This window comes from Salvelinus alpinus, chromosome 17 (assembly GCF_045679555.1).
Source record: "Salvelinus alpinus chromosome 17, SLU_Salpinus.1, whole genome shotgun sequence".
Classification (NCBI taxonomy): Eukaryota; Metazoa; Chordata; class Actinopteri; order Salmoniformes; family Salmonidae; genus Salvelinus; species Salvelinus alpinus.
The window spans coordinates 8,417,935-8,439,538 of record NC_092102.1 but is presented as its reverse complement, the minus strand read 5'-3'; the positions used below and the strand labels follow the sequence as shown (position 1 = coordinate 8,439,538).

The 21,604-nt window shown below is 44.3% G+C and overlaps 1 protein-coding gene across 1 annotated transcript in view; it reads right to left on the bottom strand.

Moving 5' to 3' along the window:
- The window catches only part of LOC139542083 (phosphatidylinositol 3,4,5-trisphosphate-dependent Rac exchanger 1 protein-like), a 144,953-nt gene that overhangs the window by 10,072 nt on the left and 113,277 nt on the right, over positions 1–21,604 (bottom strand). Inside the window, exons 21-39 of the mRNA XM_071347109.1 lie at positions 20,840–20,954; positions 20,552–20,736; positions 18,878–19,039; positions 18,457–18,667; positions 16,811–17,051; positions 13,693–13,899; positions 11,952–12,040; positions 11,742–11,824; positions 11,155–11,245; positions 10,830–10,955; positions 10,525–10,566; positions 9,859–10,076; positions 8,224–8,326; positions 7,199–7,342; positions 4,249–4,363; positions 1,594–1,660; positions 1,278–1,453; positions 941–1,043; positions 350–417 (exon numbers count right to left, since the gene is read on the bottom strand). Of these exons, the coding sequence (XP_071203210.1) occupies positions 350–417; positions 941–1,043; positions 1,278–1,453; positions 1,594–1,660; positions 4,249–4,363; positions 7,199–7,342; positions 8,224–8,326; positions 9,859–10,076; positions 10,525–10,566; positions 10,830–10,955; positions 11,155–11,245; positions 11,742–11,824; positions 11,952–12,040; positions 13,693–13,899; positions 16,811–17,051; positions 18,457–18,667; positions 18,878–19,039; positions 20,552–20,736; positions 20,840–20,954 (2,546 nt within the window). The remainder of the gene's footprint in view (positions 1–349; positions 418–940; positions 1,044–1,277; positions 1,454–1,593; positions 1,661–4,248; positions 4,364–7,198; positions 7,343–8,223; positions 8,327–9,858; positions 10,077–10,524; positions 10,567–10,829; positions 10,956–11,154; positions 11,246–11,741; positions 11,825–11,951; positions 12,041–13,692; positions 13,900–16,810; positions 17,052–18,456; positions 18,668–18,877; positions 19,040–20,551; positions 20,737–20,839; positions 20,955–21,604) is intronic.

Sequence of the window (21,604 nt, the reverse complement as noted above, 5' to 3'; positions counted from 1 at the left end):
GTTTAGCTTTCTAAAACGTTCACTAATTTGTTTGTGAACAATTAACAACCTGGTTAGCTACCATATGTACTTGTCAAACTGTCAACAGAGTAGCAAGCTAGCTAAGATATGCAAAATAACAGTCTAAAAACCACTCGAGAGCAAACAAATCAGATTTGACCATTCACACCACCTACGACGGTGGTTTGAAATGTGGCTTGAAATATCCGATTCCATGTGCTTTTTGACTGTTCAGACTGCAGAAAAATTAACAGATTCGAATCGGACATGCAAAGAAATTGGATTCGAGTCACTTCAAACTGGCAATGTGAACAAGGCTAAAGATTGAACTCAGTCCTATTGTCTATACCTTGGGGCTGCGGGCGGCATCTGGTCCATCACTTTGAGGTTTTTAGCCGAGATCTCTACCCTGGTGCCCTATCAGAGAAGAGAGAGGGTTACACAATATTACATATTACATATTTAGACTGAGGACAAGTGCCCACAGGGTTGCAGCTACCGCTGCTCAGACAGTGTACCCAAAGTTATATTTCTACCTAATGTCTTTAGGTTGAGAGCGACCCACACCTATCGGGGGAAGACTACATTCAACCTTCATTTACCCATCCCACTGCATCGTTGTCCTGATGTACTGTACAGTATGTAGTGAATGTCTTAGAATTCAGCTCGAGGCCCACGTTCAAAGTCCAGTAGATTATTGTTTGTCAGTAAAGTACTTTTTAGTAACGCTATGTTATACAGTAGGTGGAAGTTGCTTCCTTTCATATTCAGTTTCCATTTTTGAGCCACTGGTCGTTAAAGATTAGCAAGGGGAGAGAGAGATGTGGGTTGTATTCATTAGGCACCGTTGCTACATGTTTTGCTACGGTGTACCCTAAATGAATATGACCCAGAACTTAAACCTGTTGCTAGGCGTGTAAAAAGGGTGTAGTTAGAGCACCTGTTTGCGCATGATGTCCATGGTCTGCATGATGCAGCGGGGCATGAGGCCGTGGTTCCGTGCCAGGATCATGGCCTGATCAAGGGTCACACTCAGGGTGCACCTGCTCAACACAAAGGTCAGAATTCAGCAGGTAAAAGGTGTTTTGACTGTGTTACGATTACCTCATGGAAAGGAGTTGAAAATACACTGTTTTAAAAGGGGCAAGGCATACTGTACGCAGTGCATGTCTAAGCACTACACCTGACATAGCAATACATAGACGTGCATGAGTGTTTGCTCCAGCTGACGCTAACTGGCAGTACTATTACGTCACTTTCAAGGTCATACGACGGACCTCTGCATGCCAGTAGCACACATGGTGATATGGCAGGCGCCCAGGCGGTTGCACAGCTCGGAGGACACACACAGGACGCCGACGCCAGAGGGGTGGCCTGCGGCATTGGGATGCACGTTGACATATGACTGCATCAGACGACACAGGTCGTCCAGAGTGTTGAGGGGTCTGAGGAGCTGGGTAGGAGAGGGGGGACAGAAGACAGGGGATTTAGGGGTTAAGACTATAAAAATAAGTACTCCAACTTTCCTTTCCGGGCAAAAGTACTGCCCCTGAGCTTGTTTGTAAACAAAGAGTAGGTCTGATTTCTGTTTACCTGGTCTATCTTCTTAGCTGTGGTGTTGGAGTCGGTGGGAAGATTTGACTTCTCCAGGTAAAAAGCCCTGTAAGAATAGAATAATTAATAATAATAACAATTGTCATTATATTTGTCCTATATCACACATGTTCAAGTGTTTGTTAATATGCATGTATGAATTAGAAATGTGTGTTTTGCATATCTCACTCTCCCTGAGACACCCTCGGAGAGTGTGGTCACGGCCAGGGTCTACCATTATCGATGGCGACCCTGGAGCAATTTGGGTTAAGAGCTTTGCTCAAGTTATCATTCAATATGACTGCTATTGAACAATTCATGAATACATTGATATTCTCTCTATTTCCTCTCTATTTCCTGTAAAAATGTCACATCAACAAACGTCATCCACCTTCTAAAGCTAATACAGCAGTCAAACTAATCAGCAAAAGAAAACCCCTTTATGCAAGTGGGAAGTACAACACAGTAAGTAGTACAACACAGTGGGTAGTACAACACAGTGGGTAGTACAATACAGTGGGTAGTACAATACAGTGGGTAGTACAGTACAGTGGGTAATACAACACAGTGGGTAGTACAATACAGTGGGTAGTACAACACAGTGGGTAGTATACCACAGTGGGTAGTATACCACAGTGTGTAGTACAGTACAGTGGGTAGTACAACACAGTGGGTAGTACAACACAGTGGGTAGTACAACACAGTGGGTAGTACAACACAGTAAGTAGTACAACACAGTGGGTAGTACAACACAGTGGGTAGTACAACACAGTGGGTAGTACAACACAGTGGGTAGTACAACACAGTAAGTAGTACAACACAGTGGGTAGTACAGTACAGTGGGAAGTACAACACAGTGGGTAGTACAACACAGTGGGTAGTACAACACAGTGGGTAGTATACCACAGTGGGTAGTACAACACAGTGGGTAGTACAACACAGTGGGTAGTACAGTACAGTGGGTAGTACAACACAGTGGGTAGTACAACACAGTAAGTAGTACAACACAGTGGGTAGTATACCACAGTAAGTAGTACAACACAGTGGGTAATACAATACAGTGGGTAGTACAACACAGTCGGTAGTACAACACAGTGGGTAGTACAACACAGTGGGTAGTACAACACAGTGGGTAGTACAACACAGTGGGTAGTACAACACAGTGGGTAGTACAACACAGTGGGTAGTACAACACAGTAAGTAGTACAACACAGTGGGTAGTATACCACAGTGGGTAGTACAACACAGTAAGTAGTACAACACAGTGGGTAGTACAACACAGTGGGTAGTACAACACAGTGGGTAGTACAACACAGTGGGTAGTACAACACAGTGGGTAGTACAACACAGTGGGTAGTACAGTACAGTGGGTAATACAACACAGTGGGTAGTACAATACAGTGGGTAGTACAGTACAGTGGGTAATACAACACAGTGGGTAGTACAATACAGTGGGTAGTACAACACAGTGGGTAGTACAGTACAGTGGGTAGTACAACACAGTGGGTAGTACAACACAGTGGGTAGTACAGTACAGTGGGTAATACAACACAGTGGGTAGTACAACACAGTGGGTAGTACAGTACAGTGGGTAGTACAATACAGTGGGTAGTACAGTACAGTGGGTAGTACAACACAGTGGGTAGTACAACACAGTGGGTAGTACAGTACAGTGGGTAATACAACACAGTGGGTAGTACAGTACAGTGGGTAGTACAACAGTGGGTAGTACAGTACAGTGGGTAGTACAACACAGTGGGTAGTACAACACAGTGGGTAGTACAACACAGTGGGTAGTACAGTACAGTGTGTAGTACAGTACAGTGGGTAGTACAATACAGTGGGTAGTACAACACAGTGGGTAGTACAGTACAGTGGGTAGTACAACACAGTGGGTAGTACAGTACAGCGGGTAGTACAACACAGCGGGTAGTACAACACAGCGGGTAGTACAACACAGTGGGTAGTACAACACAGTGGGTAATACAACACAGTGGGTAGTACAACACAGTGGGTAGTACAACACAGTGGGTAGTACAGTACAGTGGGTAGTACAACACAGTGGGTAGTACAGTACAGTGGGTAGTACAGTACAGTGGGTAGTACAGTACAGTGGGTAGTACAATACAGTGGGTAGTACAATACAGTGGGTAGTACAGTACAGTGGGTAGTACAGTACAGTGGGTAGTACAACACAGTGGGTAGTACAGTACAGCGGGTAGTACAACACAGTGGGTAGTACAACACAGTGGGTAGTACAACACAGTGGGTAATACAACACAGTGGGTAGTACAACACAGTGGGTAGTACAACACAGTGGGTAGTACAGTACAGTGGGTAATACAACACAGTGGGTAGTACAACACAGTGGGTAGTACAGTACAGTGGGTAGTACAACACAGTGGGTAGTACAACACAGTGGGTAATACAACACAGTGGGTAGTACAACACAGTGGGTAGTACAGTACAGTGGGTAGTACAACACAGTGGGTAGTACAACACAGTGGGTAATACAACACAGTGGGTAGTACAACACAGTGGGTAGTACAACACAGTGGGTAATACAACACAGTGGGTAATACAACACAGTGGGTAGTACAACACAGTGGGTAGTACAACACAGTATAACACAATATAAAGTGCGTGGGTTGCTACCTGAGTTTTCGGTAGTAGGCTTTGACCCTTTCCAGTGCGACGGCGTTGGTGCGTTGCTGAAACTCTTCTACGGACACGTAGTCCTGCTCAGACACTCCCTCTGGCCTCTCCAGGGCTGACCCAGGGACAGATGTAACACAGTCAAAATGCAGTACATGCAGGCAAGCACATAGGCATGCAGGCAGGCAAACACGGATACATACACAGAAAAGCGCACACACACACACACACACACACACACAGTATACATATACAGTACATACACGCACCTTGACAGACAGACACATTGATAATATTATTTTATAATGGATAAAATGTACAAGTTTATACTCTGACAGCTGAATAAGACCACTGAACACAAAACTGTATTCAATACGAGTGGCCTGTAGGTGGCGACGACACCCAATTTAGACCTAGTTCTCCAGGTCTTCAACTGCAGAATATTATTACATTACAAGCTTGTGCTTTGCAGCCACTGAACAATGTGAGCCTGCCTCCCTGTTGGGTTATTGTCCCAATTGGCACATGTGGATAGAAAATTAATGGTTCCCTAGCACAGAGAATCCAGCATAATTCCAGCCATTTATATGGACCCAACGAAGGTCGAAAGGACACTGCAGTGAAATAACAGTGAAGAGGAAGCAGATAGGTAGGCACAGAATACATTTCCCGGTTGTACGTCATAGTACGTTACTCAAATGGTAGTTATGACACCGTAAATGGCAATTACATAAGAAATACCCAAAAATGTGTATTTTGTTTGTGACTATAGGTACTTTCACGCTTGCATTGTAACTAGAACATTACATGTAAGCATCTAACCCCGCTTTTCTTAAAGTATGGGTCGCGACGTGTCAGTGTACATTTATAATTGTTTCATTAAATACTGGACTTGATTTGGCCAAGTGCATCCTCGCTCTCTGCTCAGTTCGGCAGCTGCGCGAGTGTGAGAGGGAGATGCCCCGTGTGCTTCATCAGATCTTTTTTTCAGCAGTTTTCTTGAAGATCACTCACGACGCGACACACACGATGCACCGCTGTCGCTCAGGCAACAGATGATCCGCTGTCAGCCACTGACTTGTCATTTCCACTCGCCGTCACTCACCGTTGTCATCAAATGAACTCATGCTACCCACCAGTTCTGACTGAGCTCAATTGTCGTGAAACGCATATACAACGATGAGTTTCTCTCTCTTAAATACAAACTTATAATGAGGAGCGCCCACAATGGTGTTTTGTGTGTGGAAGTGCTTAGTAATGGAACTCGCATAAAGAAGAAATTAATAAAACGACACGTCCTGACCGAACACCCAGGTAGTTCTTTCAGACAGGGCAGAATGAGTCAGGAAACAGGGCTTCGACAGTGGAAAAGTAAGTCAGCTAGCAAGGCATTGTTGTCATTTTTTAACCGGTGATGATAAGCAGTAATAAGGGAGTACTAACGATGTCAAGCAAAGAGCCACTGAGTTTGAAGGTAGGCCTTGAAATACAGCCACAGGTACACCTCCAATTGACTCAAATGATGTCAATTAGCCTATCAGAAGCTTCTAAAGCCATGACATCATTTTTCTGGAATTTTCCAAGCTGTTTAAAGGCACAGTCAACTTAGTGTATGTAAACTTCTGACCCACTGGAATTGTGATACAGTGAATTATAAGTGAAATAATCTGTCTGTAAACAATTGTTGGAAAAATTACTTGTGTCATGCACAAAGTAGATGTCCTAACCAACTTGCCAAAACTATATTTGTTAACAAGAAATTTGTGGAGTGGTTGAAAAACGAGTTTTAATGACTCCAACCTAAGTTTATGTAAACTTCCGACTTCAACTGTACCTAGTTTATATGGATATTTAATTGAATTGTTATTTGTTTTTGTCTATATTGCATTTGTTTTCGGCATAAGGGCAATGAAATGTACCGATATTTATGTATAGTTGCATATTTTCCTAAGCTTGTGTCCCAGGAAAAACATAATTTCTCATTTGGGTCACAGACTGAAAAAGTTTAAGAACCCCTGATCTAACCAGTAAGGAGAAAGGGATTTAGAGATACTGAGTAAAAGACCTCTGTTGAACTTGATTATTATAGACACCATGGCCTGCATCCCAAATGGCATCCTATTCCCTAAATAATACATTCCTTTTGGGCACTAAATTGGGAGCCATTTGGGACCCACTCATGGTCAGTGTAGGCAACCTATTCCCTATATAGTACATTCTTATTTAGTTCACAAAAGGAATGTATTATAGTATTAGGGAATAGGGTGCCTGGCATGACTTATCCAGGCTAATGTTATAGGTGAATGGATGAAGACATTGTTCTATACATCTAATTGCTCCTGTCTCTGTAAAAGTGAGTGCATATTTAAGATTATAGCAAATTGATAGGCATTATAAACTGTGTGGTTTGAGCCCTGAATGCTGATTGGCTGACAGCCGTGGGTATGACGGGTGTGACAAAACATGTATTTTTACTGTTCTAATTCGATGGTAAGCAGTTTATAATAGCAATAAGGCCCCTCGGGAGTTTGTGATATGGCCAATATATCATGGCTAAGGGCTGTATCCAGGCAATCCGTGTTGCGTCGTGGTATATTGGCCATATACCACACCCCCTCAGGCCTTATTACTTAATTATAGTTCTGCATTGTGAAGGTCTGTGTATCTATGGACCTGCAACATATTCCCTGAAGGTGCCTCTAGTGCATTTCATAAAATTCAACCCAATGCCATTTGATTTGACTCGACTCCATTCAATTCATTAAACTGTGATTCAATGAGGTTTTGATGACCACCGCCTGGTCTCTAATTCAGCCAACTTTATTTTGATGATAATTCGAATCAACTCAATTGAATTCAGCTCACTTCGATTTGATGATAATTCAAATTGACTCGACTCAACTGAGTTCAGCAAAATTTTGAACGAGCGGGCTGTTCTCTTCCTACTCACCGCTGGTGAAGAGCACAGTGTGCAGTTTGAGGCTGCCCCCGTTCTGCAGGCGCGTGGGGAGCTCACTGAAGTGGCAGCTGTCCAGGTACATGGTGACCCTCAGGGCCTGCCGGGTGCCCTCCACGTGGTAACACACCGGCGTGTCTAGGGGGAAAAAACACACGCGTCACAGCAATCGCAGAGCTTTCACATTTGACCCCAAGGGGAGGTTAGTTATGGGGCATTTTCCCTTCAATTACCCCATTGGCTTACTGATTGTCCTTATTGGCATTACATTTAGATTTGAGTCATTTAGCAGACGCTCTTACATAGCTATTACTATGTTGCAAACGACAATATCGGTATTCAGTGTAGTAAACTCTGCAACAGATAAATGTATTAGTTAATCATCCCGACCCCTGGGGAACCCTAGGAACAACACAACCCCTGTGAGGTTAGCAGACCTTCTGAAGACCATCCACCTGTAATCCTTTGGGATTGGGTGTGAGGTTTTAGACTTTCATGGAACCCTCCGCCTTCATAATGTTTACAAATGGCTCTACTAAACCGAGAGTTCAGGGGGGTTACTGAACAGGCTTTTATCAAATCAATACTGTCAGATGAGCTTATAGCCTCCACAAACTGTCTGCCTAAGCAACAGCCGCTACGATGTGCTGGTGCTAGTTAGCTAGACCGTGCCGTACTGCTAAACTGGGCCCATTTTCTAAAAAGCGATTTAAACAGGTTTTTAAAGGAAGGAGAGGAAGAGGTATTTTGTATTATGTGTGTGTGTTATGCTTACTGTTGAGCAGTAACCTAGAATAGTACATCCTCCCCATTTTATCCGTGGCTTTCTCCCCCTAAATGGGAAATGCATCTGTTGTGCTTTCTTAACACAGCAATCTCGGCTAACCATATTACAGTTAGTGAAAAGGGACATGTTGGGGATGTACAAGTCGTGTGTGTCTTCCTCCACCATGCGTAAACACAAGTCACAACTCAGTCTTTAAACTGACCACCATTGCTATGGGAAAGGGTCTACTTACTTGCGACCAGGCATTCATCCTCCAGCTGGCGGAAGAACACTGTCACTTGGTCCAGGTCCAACAGGGCTGCCTGGGTATCCTCCAGCATCGTCCTCTCCTCCTTCTACACAGCAGAGAGAAGACACAAAGCTCAGCTAACAGGCCAGGGGCCATATTCAGAAAGCGTCTCAGAGTAGGAGTGCGGATCTTGAATCAGTTTAGCCTTTTAGATCAACACGAATAAGATTATATGGACAGGAGGGACCTGATCCTAGATTAGCACTCATATTCCGAGACTAATACTGAATATGTGACTCGTTTCAGGAAACTAGGCATATGTCACACGTCACTACTTCACAGGAGAGGCATTTGAACATAAACATACATTTTATCAAAATGTGTTTTTTGACAGAAATGCCTTCTGGAACATGTGAATGTTCATGTGCGTTAATAACAAACTTCTATGCCATCTATAAATATAAATAAAATTGTTAAATTACGAGCCTAGTTGGTTTAGCTACAGAAAAAGGCAGGGCCTTCCTGCTAGCCATGATTGGCTGAGATAATGGATGGGATGGACATGCCGAGACATGAGTTTCGGATTGGTCTGCCATGTAGCACGCTTCTGTCTATAACATGAGCTGCTCAGTATGTGTAGGTAATCCTTTCTAACACTGCTTTAAAAAAAAGAAGAAATCACAAAGTACTGCAAAAGTGTTGCTAATGCTCTCCACTTTCTGGAGGACGATCGTGCCATGCTAACTCTGAAAATAAATCAGACAATGAGCAAATCCCTGATTTAGGTTAAAAAAAAACATTTTCATTGATCCAGACAATGAAAAAGGCGATCAACAGTGTTCTTGTCACGGAAGAAGTTGATGGAGTTTTGAAATCAGTGGAATGCCCGGTGGAAGCAGAGTATGATAGCTAGGGAGATGGAGAAAAATCTGGCGTTTGATTGCAAATATGTGGAGGGAATCAAAAAGGGAACACATAGAAGGCTGTTGTATAAAACACCTGTCTCCGCATCTCCCAACTAAGGGCAACCATTGCATCTGTGACAGAGAGGGAGAAGTGTCCATCCATGTATATGGGTAAGATAGTCTAGCTTGCTTCATTTTCATATATATTATACATTTTTAATTTTGACAGAAAGTTTTTTTCATTGCAAGTTAAAGCCTACTGTTAGCTAGCTAGCTAACGTTAGCTGGCTGGCTTGCCAGCTAACATTACGTGTATGATCTGTGTAGTAATATTATTAGCATCTCAGAAAGCCATTTGCATTGCTAGTGAGAGCCTAAAGTTAGCTAACTAGCTAACATTGAACCTAGTTGGTTAGCTTTAGCTACCTGCGGATTCATGCATGGTAGTAACGTTATGAGTTGGATTATGGTTCAATGTTTAGCTAGCTAGCTACATGTGTAAACAAAATACTTACTGGTCAAACTAAATCAAGCTCAAATTAAGTATTTGACTCCGGTCTGCTGAGTCGAAAGGGAAATAAATCATACAGCATTAATGTTTAACGTGTTCTCTTAATAATCAGCGTCTCTTCATTCTGATGCTTGTTCTTTTACAGTATTTGGTTATTTTCAACAGTATTTGGCTATTCTACAAAGTATCCAGATATTCTTCCACCACAGTACCGGCTCTTACCACGTGGGGCGCCAGCGTTGCCTGGAAGTTGAGCAGCACGCCGATGGTGGCCGCCTGCTCCAGCCACTTACGGCTCGTGTCCTTGCAGTCTTCCTCGTACTCGCCAGCGTTGTTGAAGTGCGCCCGCAGCGCCGCCAGGAGCTGCTCGGCCAGTGTGCACACAGCGCTCACCGTACTCTGGCAGAAGATCACGTCCCGCTGCAGCTGCAGAGCCGTGTCTGGGGCCGAGGGGAGTGGAAGAGAGGGGTAAATTATTGTCTGTTTATTGTCTGTTTTCACAGACATTTGCTTTGCTTCATATAAACTCTTCACGGGACGTTTTTCAAAAACAGCAACAAACCATATGGAAGGCAGGGGACTATGCAAGTCATTAGACAGGCGGAGGGGTGGGGTTGAGAGAGAGAGGAGTATAATGGAAAGAGGTGGGAGATAGGTTGGAGAAAGAGAGGTAAGGGAGGGGTAATTGCAAAAGAAAGAGGATATGATAGTGATAGACAATGAAAGAGAGAGGAGGGAAGGGTAAAAGAAAGAGTGAAAGAGGGCACATGAGACGGACGGTTGACAGGATTTTGACAACCGTTATTACTCTCAACCCAAAACACTGCCTCTGTCTGGTCCCTCAGAGAAGTAAGACAATCAATCATCTAAATCTGACATAAGGCTTACCTGTACATTTGAGCAGGGCCAGAAGCACCTGGTTCTTCCCATCTACAGAACAAGGAGGATTTTATTACCCGAGTGATCCACATGTGTTTCTGCTGTGTCTGCGTGTGTGTCTGTTTGTTTGCGTGATGGGTGTGTTACACGTGAGTTTCTGCGGTGTCTGCGTGTGTGTGTGTGTTTGTTTGATGGGTGTGTTACACGTGTTTTTCTGCTGTGTCTATGTGTGTGTGTTAGTTTGCGTGATGGGTGTGTTACGCGTGGGTTTCTGCAGTGTGTGCATTTGTTACACGTGTGTGTGTTTTACTGACCATCCACAAATCGTTGCAGGCTCTCCACCAGTGTCTTAATAGAGCTGGGCAGGTTCCAAGGGTCCTCCTGGCTGTTCTTGTGGATGATGTGACAGCGCACCGTCCAGTCTTCAGTGTGACGGAACTCTGCTCCATGATTGTTTCAATGATTTGGTTAATTACCAATATAAATGCTATGAGAATTCTTCAGTATAACACTTCACACATCTATACACACACACATTCTCAGTGAACCCTGACAACTCTAAACAAACAGGAGTCCCTGTAGCTCATGGTGTCTTGGCCCATGTCTTACACACACAAACACACAAAACGTAGCTGGTACCTGGCTTAGTGTGGTCAGTGTGAAAGTGCTTGGTCTCCTCGCAGGCCTTGGTCATGATGGGCCCTTTGAGCAGGCTGTTGATGGAGTCCACCTGCAGATGACAGTCACAACCAGTCAGACCTCAACACACAGAGACTGGCCTCAGTCTCTCAGGCCCAGGAAATCGACGGGAGCCAAAATGGTGGTGTCCCTCGGGGAGTATGGGAGAGGTCAAAGGGCATGTGATGTCGGTAAGAGTAGATGCAAGGAGGAACACACGTCTGTGTGTGTGTGTGTGGGTGTAGAGAGAAAGAGCGAGAAAGACAGGATGACAAAGAGGAGAATAGAGAGATGGCACAACAAGGCAATGCACTACAGATGTAGACCAGACTGATTACTATGAACATGATGTTTCTGAGGGCTAATGGAAAAGGTGTGTGGGTGTGCATGTGTACGTATACTATTAGTGCAGAACAGTGTCTTCACTACACACGTCAACACAGTTTATTACAAAACAGATTGAGAACAGCATGGCTACTGACTGATTACAGAGGTAATGGTAAAAGCAGTATTGTGCAAAAGATAGTGTAGTGGTAAAGATGGAGCACCTGGTTGAAAAGGTGCTCCAAACAGCCGTGCAGCTTGTCCTGCTTGTCAGAGGAAATACTCATGTCACAGGGCAGCTCATCACCTGAGAGAGAGAGATAGAAGGGACATTGTGTACATTTTTCCACATAAGTCAAACCAACTTGATATTTGTTATCCTACAGGGGTATGAATATCTTAGTCTAGTCGTTACTTTATTAACTGTTTCTTACCTGAACCCATCTCATCACTCCCCAGGTAAGAGCTGTTGCTACGTACACTTGTGTACGACAAGACGGAATCCCTGTTACTGTTACATTCACTGAAAACACACAGAGAGCGAGAGAGATGGTCAGAAAACAGTTGAAAAGTACATTCATTCCCTACAGAAAAAAACACAAGGTCAAATGTGGATGGAGTCTGTCTTGTAAATTATAAGCAGAGCGAGCAGTAGTCAAATGCTTCTCACAAACATCAACTTACTTGATTGGCATGACTAAAATGCATTCCACTATAATGTCGTAAGGTGTGGCTACACCAATGTCCCAAATAAGATTGTTAAAATAATCCATAACCAGAAAAGTTGAAGTCAAACGATACTCAAACATTAAAGAAGATCACAAGCCTCCACAACAGCAAAGTTTTTGCATAAAGGGAGAGTTCAGAAAAAAATTACATTTAGATACGTTTCCATTTGGCAGTGGCTAGTTTAACAAAACCAAAGTTCTGATTGCTGTCACTCCTTGTCCATAGACTGCTTTTAAGGTAAGGAAACAAATACGTAAATTTGCTGAACCATCCCTTTAACGCTCAATAGTTATTCTCCAATTATCCCTACATTTTCAATGCATTTTAATAGGCAGCCCTACTGTTGTGAACATTTCTGTGTGCGTCGTGGATTAAGGAGCCAGAAGTAGCATTATCATCGTGCTTCGCACTTAAACAATCACGTAGTTTTACTATAATCATCCAGCTTGGCTCAGCAACTAACTGGCCCACACTGTGAACTGGAGATCACAGGAAGACACTACAGCTTAGTGAGTTGTTTGTGAGTCGGGTCTCTATTATTGCCTGCCCTATAGACTGTGTGCGTCTTAATGTGTCTGCCAATGGGATGCTGGATCATTCCTGTCGAGCTGGGACTGAAGTGCCAACCCTTACGTAAAACACACGGGAGTTTGGCCTTGATTCTCTCCTCCGCACACACAGGCACTCTTGCGCACACACACATGCTCTCTGGGAGAGGGTTCCAAATTTAGTCCCACCTCATGGTAGGTTTTGGAGCAGCCCACCCTCTCCAGATGTGACGAGATTGAATGTCTGAGAGACAAACTAGACTGATGGCTCTGAGATACAAATAATATTCGACAAAGATCATACACGTAACGTTAGCTAGCGAGCCAGCCAGCTAACGTTAGCTATCTAGCTAATAGTACACTTTAACTTGAAATGAAAACAACTTTCTGACAAAATTACAAACATGTAATATGTGAAAATGTAGCTAGCTAGACAATCTTACCCGTATACATGGATGGACGCTTCTCCCTCTCTGTCACGGATGCCATGGTTACCCTTAGTTTAAAGACGTAATCCGGAGACAGGTGTTTTCTCCATCTCCGTAGCTATCATACTCAAATTCCCCTGATTTCAAAATTCGATCTCTCGGCATGTCAAGCCCATTCATTATCTCAGCCAATCATGGCTAGCGGGAAGGTTGCTGACTTTTTCTGTGGCTAAACCAACTAGGCTCGTAATGTAACAATGTTATTCGTATTTACAGACAGCATACACGTTTGATAATAAGGCACATGAAAGTTCACGTTCCAAAAGGCATTTCTGCTCAAAAACGCATTTTGATTTAAAAAAAAAGTTTACATTCAAATGGCTCTACTGTGAAGTATTGACGCGCAACATTCACCTAGTTTCCTGAAACGAGTCACCATTATATCTTGTCTTAAGTCTTTCTTATCTTACCTGTAGGAGTCCCTGTAGCTCATGGTGTCTTGGCCCGAGTCCTCTTGGTCCTTTTCCGTCACCTTGAAGCAGACCCTCTTGATGCCCCCGTGCTCCGCCTTTTCCTGGTCCCCCTCTTCGGGGGTCACGGAAGGGGGCTGAATGGCCTCGTAGGCTGGGGACTCGCTGCCCTGCGGCTGGGTGGGCTCCGTGATGGAAAAAAGGAGGCTGTGGTTCCCGCCCGCCACATTGGAGGAAACACACGAAAAATAAGAGAAAGGGAACTAATTAGAAATATTCTCATAATGTGTCTGTCTTTTATGGACACACACTCTGCTTTAATATGCGCACACTTAATTTACACACACAGTAAAGAAGGTTTTCCCTCCTCTCAATGGGGTTGTGGTTTCACAGCCTATTCCTGCTTGCCCAGTCCATGAACAGTTTTGGACTGAAGAATTCCCCCATTTATGAGAGAGAGCGAGAGAGAGAATGTGTATCAGAGCTATTCAAATCAAATCAAACTTTGTAACATAACAATAACGAGTCTATATACAGGGGGTACCGGTACCGAGTCAGTGTGCGGGGGTACAGGTTAGTTGAGGTAATTTGTCCATGTAGGTAGGGGTAAAGTGACTATACATAAATAATAAACAGCGAGTAGCAGCAGTGTACAAAACAAAATGGGGGGGAGGGTGTCAATATAAATAGTCCGGTGGTGATTTGAAGCTGTTAAGGAGCCTTTTGGTCCTAGACCTGGCGCTCCGGTACCGCTTGCCGTGCGGTAGCAGAGAAAAGTCTATGACTTGGGTGTCTGGAGTCCGACAATTTTATGGACTTTCCTCTGACACCGCCTATTATATAGGTCCTGGATGGCAGGAAGCTTGGTCCCAGTAATGTACTGGGCCGAACGCACTACTCTCTGTAGCGCCTTACGGTCAGATGCCGAGCAGTTGCCATATACCAGGCGGTGACGCAACCAGTCAGGATGCTCTCGATGGTGCAGCTGTAGAACTTTGAGGATCTGGGGACCCATGCCAAATCTTTTCGTTCTCCTGAGGGGGTAAAGGTGTTGTCGTGCCCTCATCACGACTGTCTTGGTGTGTTTGGACCATGATAGTTTGTTGGTGATGTGGACACCAAGGAACTTGTAACTCTCGACCCACTCCACTACAGCCCCGTCAATGTTAATGGGAGCCTGTTTGGCCCACCTTTTTTACTGTAGTCCACGATCAAGCTCCTTTGTCCTGCTCACATTATGGGAGAGGTTTTTGTCCGGGCACCACACTGTCAGTTCTCTGACCTCCCTATAGGCTGTCTCATCATTGTCGGTGATCAGGCCTAACACTGTTGTGTTGTCAGCAAACTTAATGATGGTGTTGGAGTCGTGTTTGGCCATGCAGTCGTGGGTGAACAGGGAGTACAGGAGGGGACCAAGTACACAGCCATAAGGTGCCCCAGTGTTGAGGATCAGCGTGGCAGACGTGTTGTTGCCTACCCTTACCATCTGGGGGTGGCCTGTCAGGAAGTCCAGGATCCAGTTGCAGAGGGAGGTGTTTAGACCCAGGGTCCTTAGCTTAGTGATGAGCTTCGTGGGCACTATGGTGTTGAACACTGAGCTGTAGTCAATGAACAGCATTCTCACATAGGTGTTCCTTTTGTCCAGGTGGGAAAAGGCAGTGTGGAGTGCGATTGAGATTCTGTGGATCTGTTGGGGCAGTATGCGAATTGGAGTGGGTCTAGAGTATCCGGGAGGATGTTGTTGATGTGAGCCATGACCAGACTTTTTTTCTCCTCTGGTTGCACATGTGACATGCTGGTAAAATTTTTGTAGAACCGATTTAAGTTTGCCTTCATTAAAGTCCCCGGCCACTAGGAGCGCCGCTTCTGGATGTGTATTTTCTTGTTTGCTTATGGCCTTATACAGTTGGTTGAGTGCTGTCTTCGTGCCAGCATCGGTCTGTGGTGATACGAATAAACGGCTACGAATAATACAGATGAGAATTCTCTTGGTAGATAGTGTGGTCTACAGCTTATCATAAGGTACTCTACCTCAGCAGAGCAATACCTCGAGACTTCTTTAATACTAGACATCGCACACCAGCTGTTATTGACAAAAAGACACACACCCCCACTCCTCGTCTTACCAGACGTAGCTTCTCTGTTCTGCCAGTGCATGGAAAATCCCGCCAGCTCTATATTATCCGTGTCGTCATTCAGCCACGACTAGGTGAAACATAAGATATTACAGTTTTGAATGTCCCATTGGTAGGATAGTCGTAGGTCATCAGTTTTATTTTCCAATAATTGCATGTTAGCGAGTAGAACGGATGGCAGTGGGAGTTTACTCGCTCGCCTATGGATTCTCAGAAGGCAGCCTGACCTGTGGCCTCTTTTTCTGCGTCTTTTATTCACGCAAATTACATTATTTGGGCCTGTTCCCGGGAAAGCAGTGTATCCTTCTCGTTGGACTCGTTAATGGAAACGATTCCCGTTCAAGAAGCCAGAAATACAGCGGGAATGACGCGTCATATGATGCAAAACCCGTCACACCGGCTGTATTTCTATCTGCTTGAACGGTGAATAGCTCATATACACATAAAATGACCCCAGGAATAAATAGAACAGACATGCACAAATACGATATAGCATTCAAAATGGGTGACTCTTTCCTTTAAACAAGAAAAACAGGAAGCTGGACAAACAGGGCCAGGCCTCAGGAGACTGCCTGGGGACAACAGTTCCATAATATCTTGGCCTTTCATTTTCACGCAGAATAATAACACACTTTATAAATACTGAGCTAAATTAAATTGTATGCTAAAAAAATATAGAAATTATATATAGACAATAACCCCAAGCACACATTAAAATCCACAAGAAATGATTAAATCGGGCAAAAAAATCAACATTTTGCAATGGCCATCTCAGTCTCCGGACTTGAAACACATTGGCAACCTGTGGTTTATAGAGTTATTTTTACTCATCTTTATCAAGGGTGTAAAAACTTTTGGAACCACACTGTATATTTGGCCACATTAAATGAGCTCGCGGAACGTGTCTGGCTCGAGGGCCACCGGATTGAGATCCCTGATGTACAGTAGGTACTTTGCAAGGATGTTCATATATGTGTACTTACGCGTCTATTTGGGTGACGTACTGCCTCATCTCTTGCACGGCGATGTTCAGGCGGCTGTAGAGGCGGATGTATGCATCCTGGATCTCCATGTCCTCCTGTTTGAGCCTGTCTGGGATGACCTCTCCATAGCCCTCGATGTCCCCCTCACCATCCTCCTCCTCCCCGAGACCGCTGCAGCTGTAAGACGGGGCACCCATGCTAGTCACACAGTGTTGGGTGTGAGACATGTGAGACAGGTTAGCTGTGGGGAGAGAGAAAATAAATAGATGAATAAATAGAGGTAAAGAAATGAAAAGGAAGTGAAAGAGTATTAAAATAAGTGTCTACGTCTTTGAAGTTAAGAATTTTTGAAAAGCTGCACTTCACATCGTGATGTCAGAAAAGCAGAGGTAAAAATAGAGGGGGAAAGAGGGAGAGACAATCAACGTTCACTTCCAGAGACCTATACCACATGTTGAGCTTTCATACACAATAACACTGTGGTGAATATACAACCTATCATTTTGACAAAAACAGTGTGCTTGTGTATAAAGGGCCCATTACACATTGGTGTTCTATGTACATTCTACTGCCTTGTGAGTCATGAAGAAATGCCCTAGAATATGATAAAAATAATTTGTCTAATTCACAATTCTACTTCCTGATCTAGAAGCCTGAGGGTGTAATGTTAGCACATAATAGCACAGGCTACGATTAAGTCGAGGAACTGAGGAGAGAGGAAGGTTGAAGCAATACTAACGATGCTAATCTTCCAGTCAGACGGCTGGCTGTCTGTTGCAGCTTCCTCTGTCTCTTCCCGTCTTAGTGTTTCTCTGAGCAGTGTCAGAGCGGCCCTTGTGACAGGCCGAAAGGCAGGCTACCGAAACCGCAGAGACCGACAAAACACAGACAGGAGGACAAGATGGGCCCATAGAGATACGTAATGTTCTATTTAATTCTGGGGATGGGCCAAGGGCTACTCCTGTAAATATCTCTCCCACCGACTCTCTCTCTCTCTCTCCTCTGTTTCTCTCCCTCTTCTCTGTCCTTCCCTCTCACCTTCTGAAGAATATTCCACCCTTGGTGTCTTGGAGGGACCGCTTTGATGACATTATTCACCAACACCCACAGAGGGGATGGCTAAACGTTTCGGAGTGGGGGGGGGGGTCGCCTGAGGCTAATGGTTGTTTAATGGGAAACCAATGGAGACGATTAGAGTGGTGGGATTACAACTACTTTACTGCAAATGTACTGCGGGAGTTGTCACTATATGCGGGCTAAAGGCTAATCTACTCAGTTTGTTTCATCACAAGAGCTTAAAGTAATTTGTACTGTGGGATGTAATTGATCAAAGATGGTATTTAGTGGAAATTATCTCTTTGTTTTAAGCTTTAAGGTGGGTTAAAGGCTAGCTCTGTGCAATGTTGTACAGGGGATCTTGGCTATTGTTGGCAAAACTCAACTGTGACTAGAATTCCACAAAGTAACTGAACTGAGGCATTGACATAACTCTACAAAGTTGCTAAAGAGCTGTGTAGTATGTGTGCTGCTGTACTGTTGTTCTTTTTGTAATCTAAAGGTATATGTGCATATGAGTGTGTACTGTATGTGTGTGCCAGTGCATGTACAGTACACACACACACGTCTGCATTGTCTTCTCACCCCACCTTGGTTGGGGTCCAGGCCGTAGAAGGAGTTCTTGCGTCCGAAGCGGAAGCTGAAGGCCCTGCCGGACACCATGGGGGTCTTGGGTTGGGACACCTGCATCAGGTTGACGTGGCAGTTGGTGGGCACAAAGTCCATGCAGCCCAGCGGGTGGGTCAGTACGCCTGCCTGCTTGAATGTGGGGCACGCCTTTTTCCTCAGCTCCTGGGCAAACTGAAAACAACAGCCAATGAAAAACGGTATATTTACCGCTATCACATAATGATGGATCAATAGTCGTTGCTGATCTGAGTGTCTGGCGGGGGTGAGGGAGAGACAAGGAGAGAAAGAAGAAAGAGAGTGCGAGAGAGAACTTGAAGACATTTGTAGCTGCTCTTGCACTACAAAGGGGGCTATGACAGAGGGATCCTGTAGATCCTGTACCTGCTGGTATCTCCTGATTCGCCGGCGGATGCTCTCCAGCTTGGTATCACAGATGTTCCTGAACTCAAATTGGGGCATGGACATCACGCGGTCACTCTGCGAGATCAGCTGGCTGCAGTTACGCACAAAATGACTGTCGTCGCTCGCAAAGGCCTCCAGGATCTGACAGGGCAGAGTGTATGTTTTAAATCCCTTTGGGTTCACGTCTTCAAGTTCAAGTGATTTGAAGTGATTTTTGCATGGAGAGAAGAGCACGAAGCAACCTGGGAACCATTCACTCCTATTGTTCTCATCATAAATGCTAAATGGTAGAAATCATGGCTGTGGCGATGCAATAAAGACAAACCCAAAGTGTTTATGCTAATGCTAGGAGACTACAACAACAATGGACATTTCCTGTTCCTTGACGGTATGGCCGAAGAAGCCTTCAGGCTACAGTGACTATCTGCATTGACCCTTCCATTTTATAGTCTCTATGCACATTCTACACACTCATCATTTCCTCACACACATACATTCAAACATACACTCACATACAGTCATCATATACGCTGCTGCTACTCTGTTTATCATATATCCTGATGCCTAGTCACCTTACCCCTATACAGTTAAAGTCGGAAGTTTACATACACTTACGTTGGAGTCATTAAAACTCGTTTTTCAACCACTCCACAAATGTCTTGTTAACAAACTATAGTTTTGGCAAATCGGTTAGGACATCTACTTTGTGCATGACAAGTCATTTGTGGGCAGAACTGAAAAAGTGTGTACGAGCAAGGAGGCCTAAAAACCTGACTCAGTTACACCAGCTCTGTCAGGAGGAATGGGCCAAAATTCACCCAACTTATTGTGGGGAGCTTGTGGAAGGCTAACCGAAACATTTGACCCAAGTTAAACAATTTAAAGGCAATGCTACCAAATGCTAATTGAGTGTATGTAAACTTCTGACCCACTGGGAATGTGATGAAAGAAAAGCTGAAATAAATCCTTCTCTCTACTCCAAGATGGCGTAGCAGTCAGACGTCTTTGTCTTCGTCTTATCGTGTATATATATTTTTTGCACTCACTGTATATAGACTTTTTCTATTGTGTTATTGACTGTATGTTTGTTTATTCCATGTGTAACTCTGTGTTGTTGTTTGTGTCGCACTGCTTTGCTTTATCTTGGCCAGGTCGCAGTAAATGAGAACTTGTTCTCAACTAGCCTACCTGGTTAAATAAAGTATAAATAAAAAATAAAAAAATTCTGACATTTAACATTCTTAAAATAAAGTGGTGTTCCTAACTGACCTCAGACAGGGAATTTTTACTTGGATTAAATGTCAGGAATTGTGAAGAACTGAGTTTAAATGTATTTGGCTCGGGGTATGTAAACTTCCGACTTCAACTGTACATATCTAACCCTGCCACTCCAGTATCCCTGCACATTATAAATATGGTATTTGACCCTGTAAATAGGTTTCTTACTGATTCCCGTTCTTCCTATTTCTAGTGTTTTTGTTCTACTTAAAAAAAATTATACTGCATTGTTGGGAAAGAGCAAGCAAGAAAAGCATGTCACTGTGCTAGCGTACGTCACAATAAAAACTTGAAACTGAACCACATACTGCTGCTAGCATGATAAGTGTAGCGTTAGCATGCTAATACTACAAAAACAGTGGACATGTGCTGTACCTTCGCAGTAAGGCTGAAGCAGCCCTTGGGCTCCACCATCTTCTCCAGGACGTGGCTCTTAATGCCGGCTGTACTGACATACTCGTACACCACGCCGTGCTCCAGGTGCACGTTGTCCACCGTCATGCTCACCAGGGGCACCGTGTCATCAGACAGAGACAGCCGGCTCAGGCCCCCCCTGCAGTCTGGATTGGACAAAGGGACGCTTTTGAGGACCTATTTTCAAGTACACACCTGTTAGCAGACAAACACAAACATGCACTTCTATGGTGAGGTGGTGTACAGTACCTGTTCCGTTCCTGCCGTTCTCCTCATCGATGTCTGAGCATTTCTCTGCTGTGCAGGCCTTGAACGAGCCCCCCTCCTCCTCCACATCCTCAAACACACGGTACACCCACTGACACTGACAGGACACAGGGAGAACACACCAGGGTCAAACACTGGTGTGTTTGTGTCACATTCAAGTGTGTGTCTAGGTTTCTGTGCAAGAGCGTGCTTGGAATCACATGTGCTTCTCTGGCAGTTAAAGAATTTGTGTGTGATTGAAGTAAAAGAGACATTAAGATGTACTTCAAACAGAGTTAAGCCTGGTTGAACATCAACAAAGCAGGGGATTGGACAGGAGGAGCCAGGTTAAACATCAACAAAGCAGGGGATTGGACAGGAGGAGCCAGGTTAAACATCAACAAAGCAGGGGATTGGACAGGAGGAGCCAGGTTAAACATCAACAAAGCAGGGGATTGGACAGGAGGAGCCAGGTTAAACATCAACAAAGCAGGGGATTGGACAGGAGGAGACAGGTTAAACATCAACAAAGCAGGGGATTGGACAAGAGGAGAGGAGCCAGAGTAAACATCAACAAAGGAGCTCCTAATGAAAGCCCTCCATAGCAGAGGTGTGGACTCGAGTCACATGACTTGGACTCGAGTCAGACTCGAGTCACAAATATGATGACTTGCAACTCGACTTTAACACCAATGACTCGTGACTTAACTTGGACTTGAGCCTTTTGACTTGACCTGACTTGATACCCTCCCCAAGCCCAAATATTTA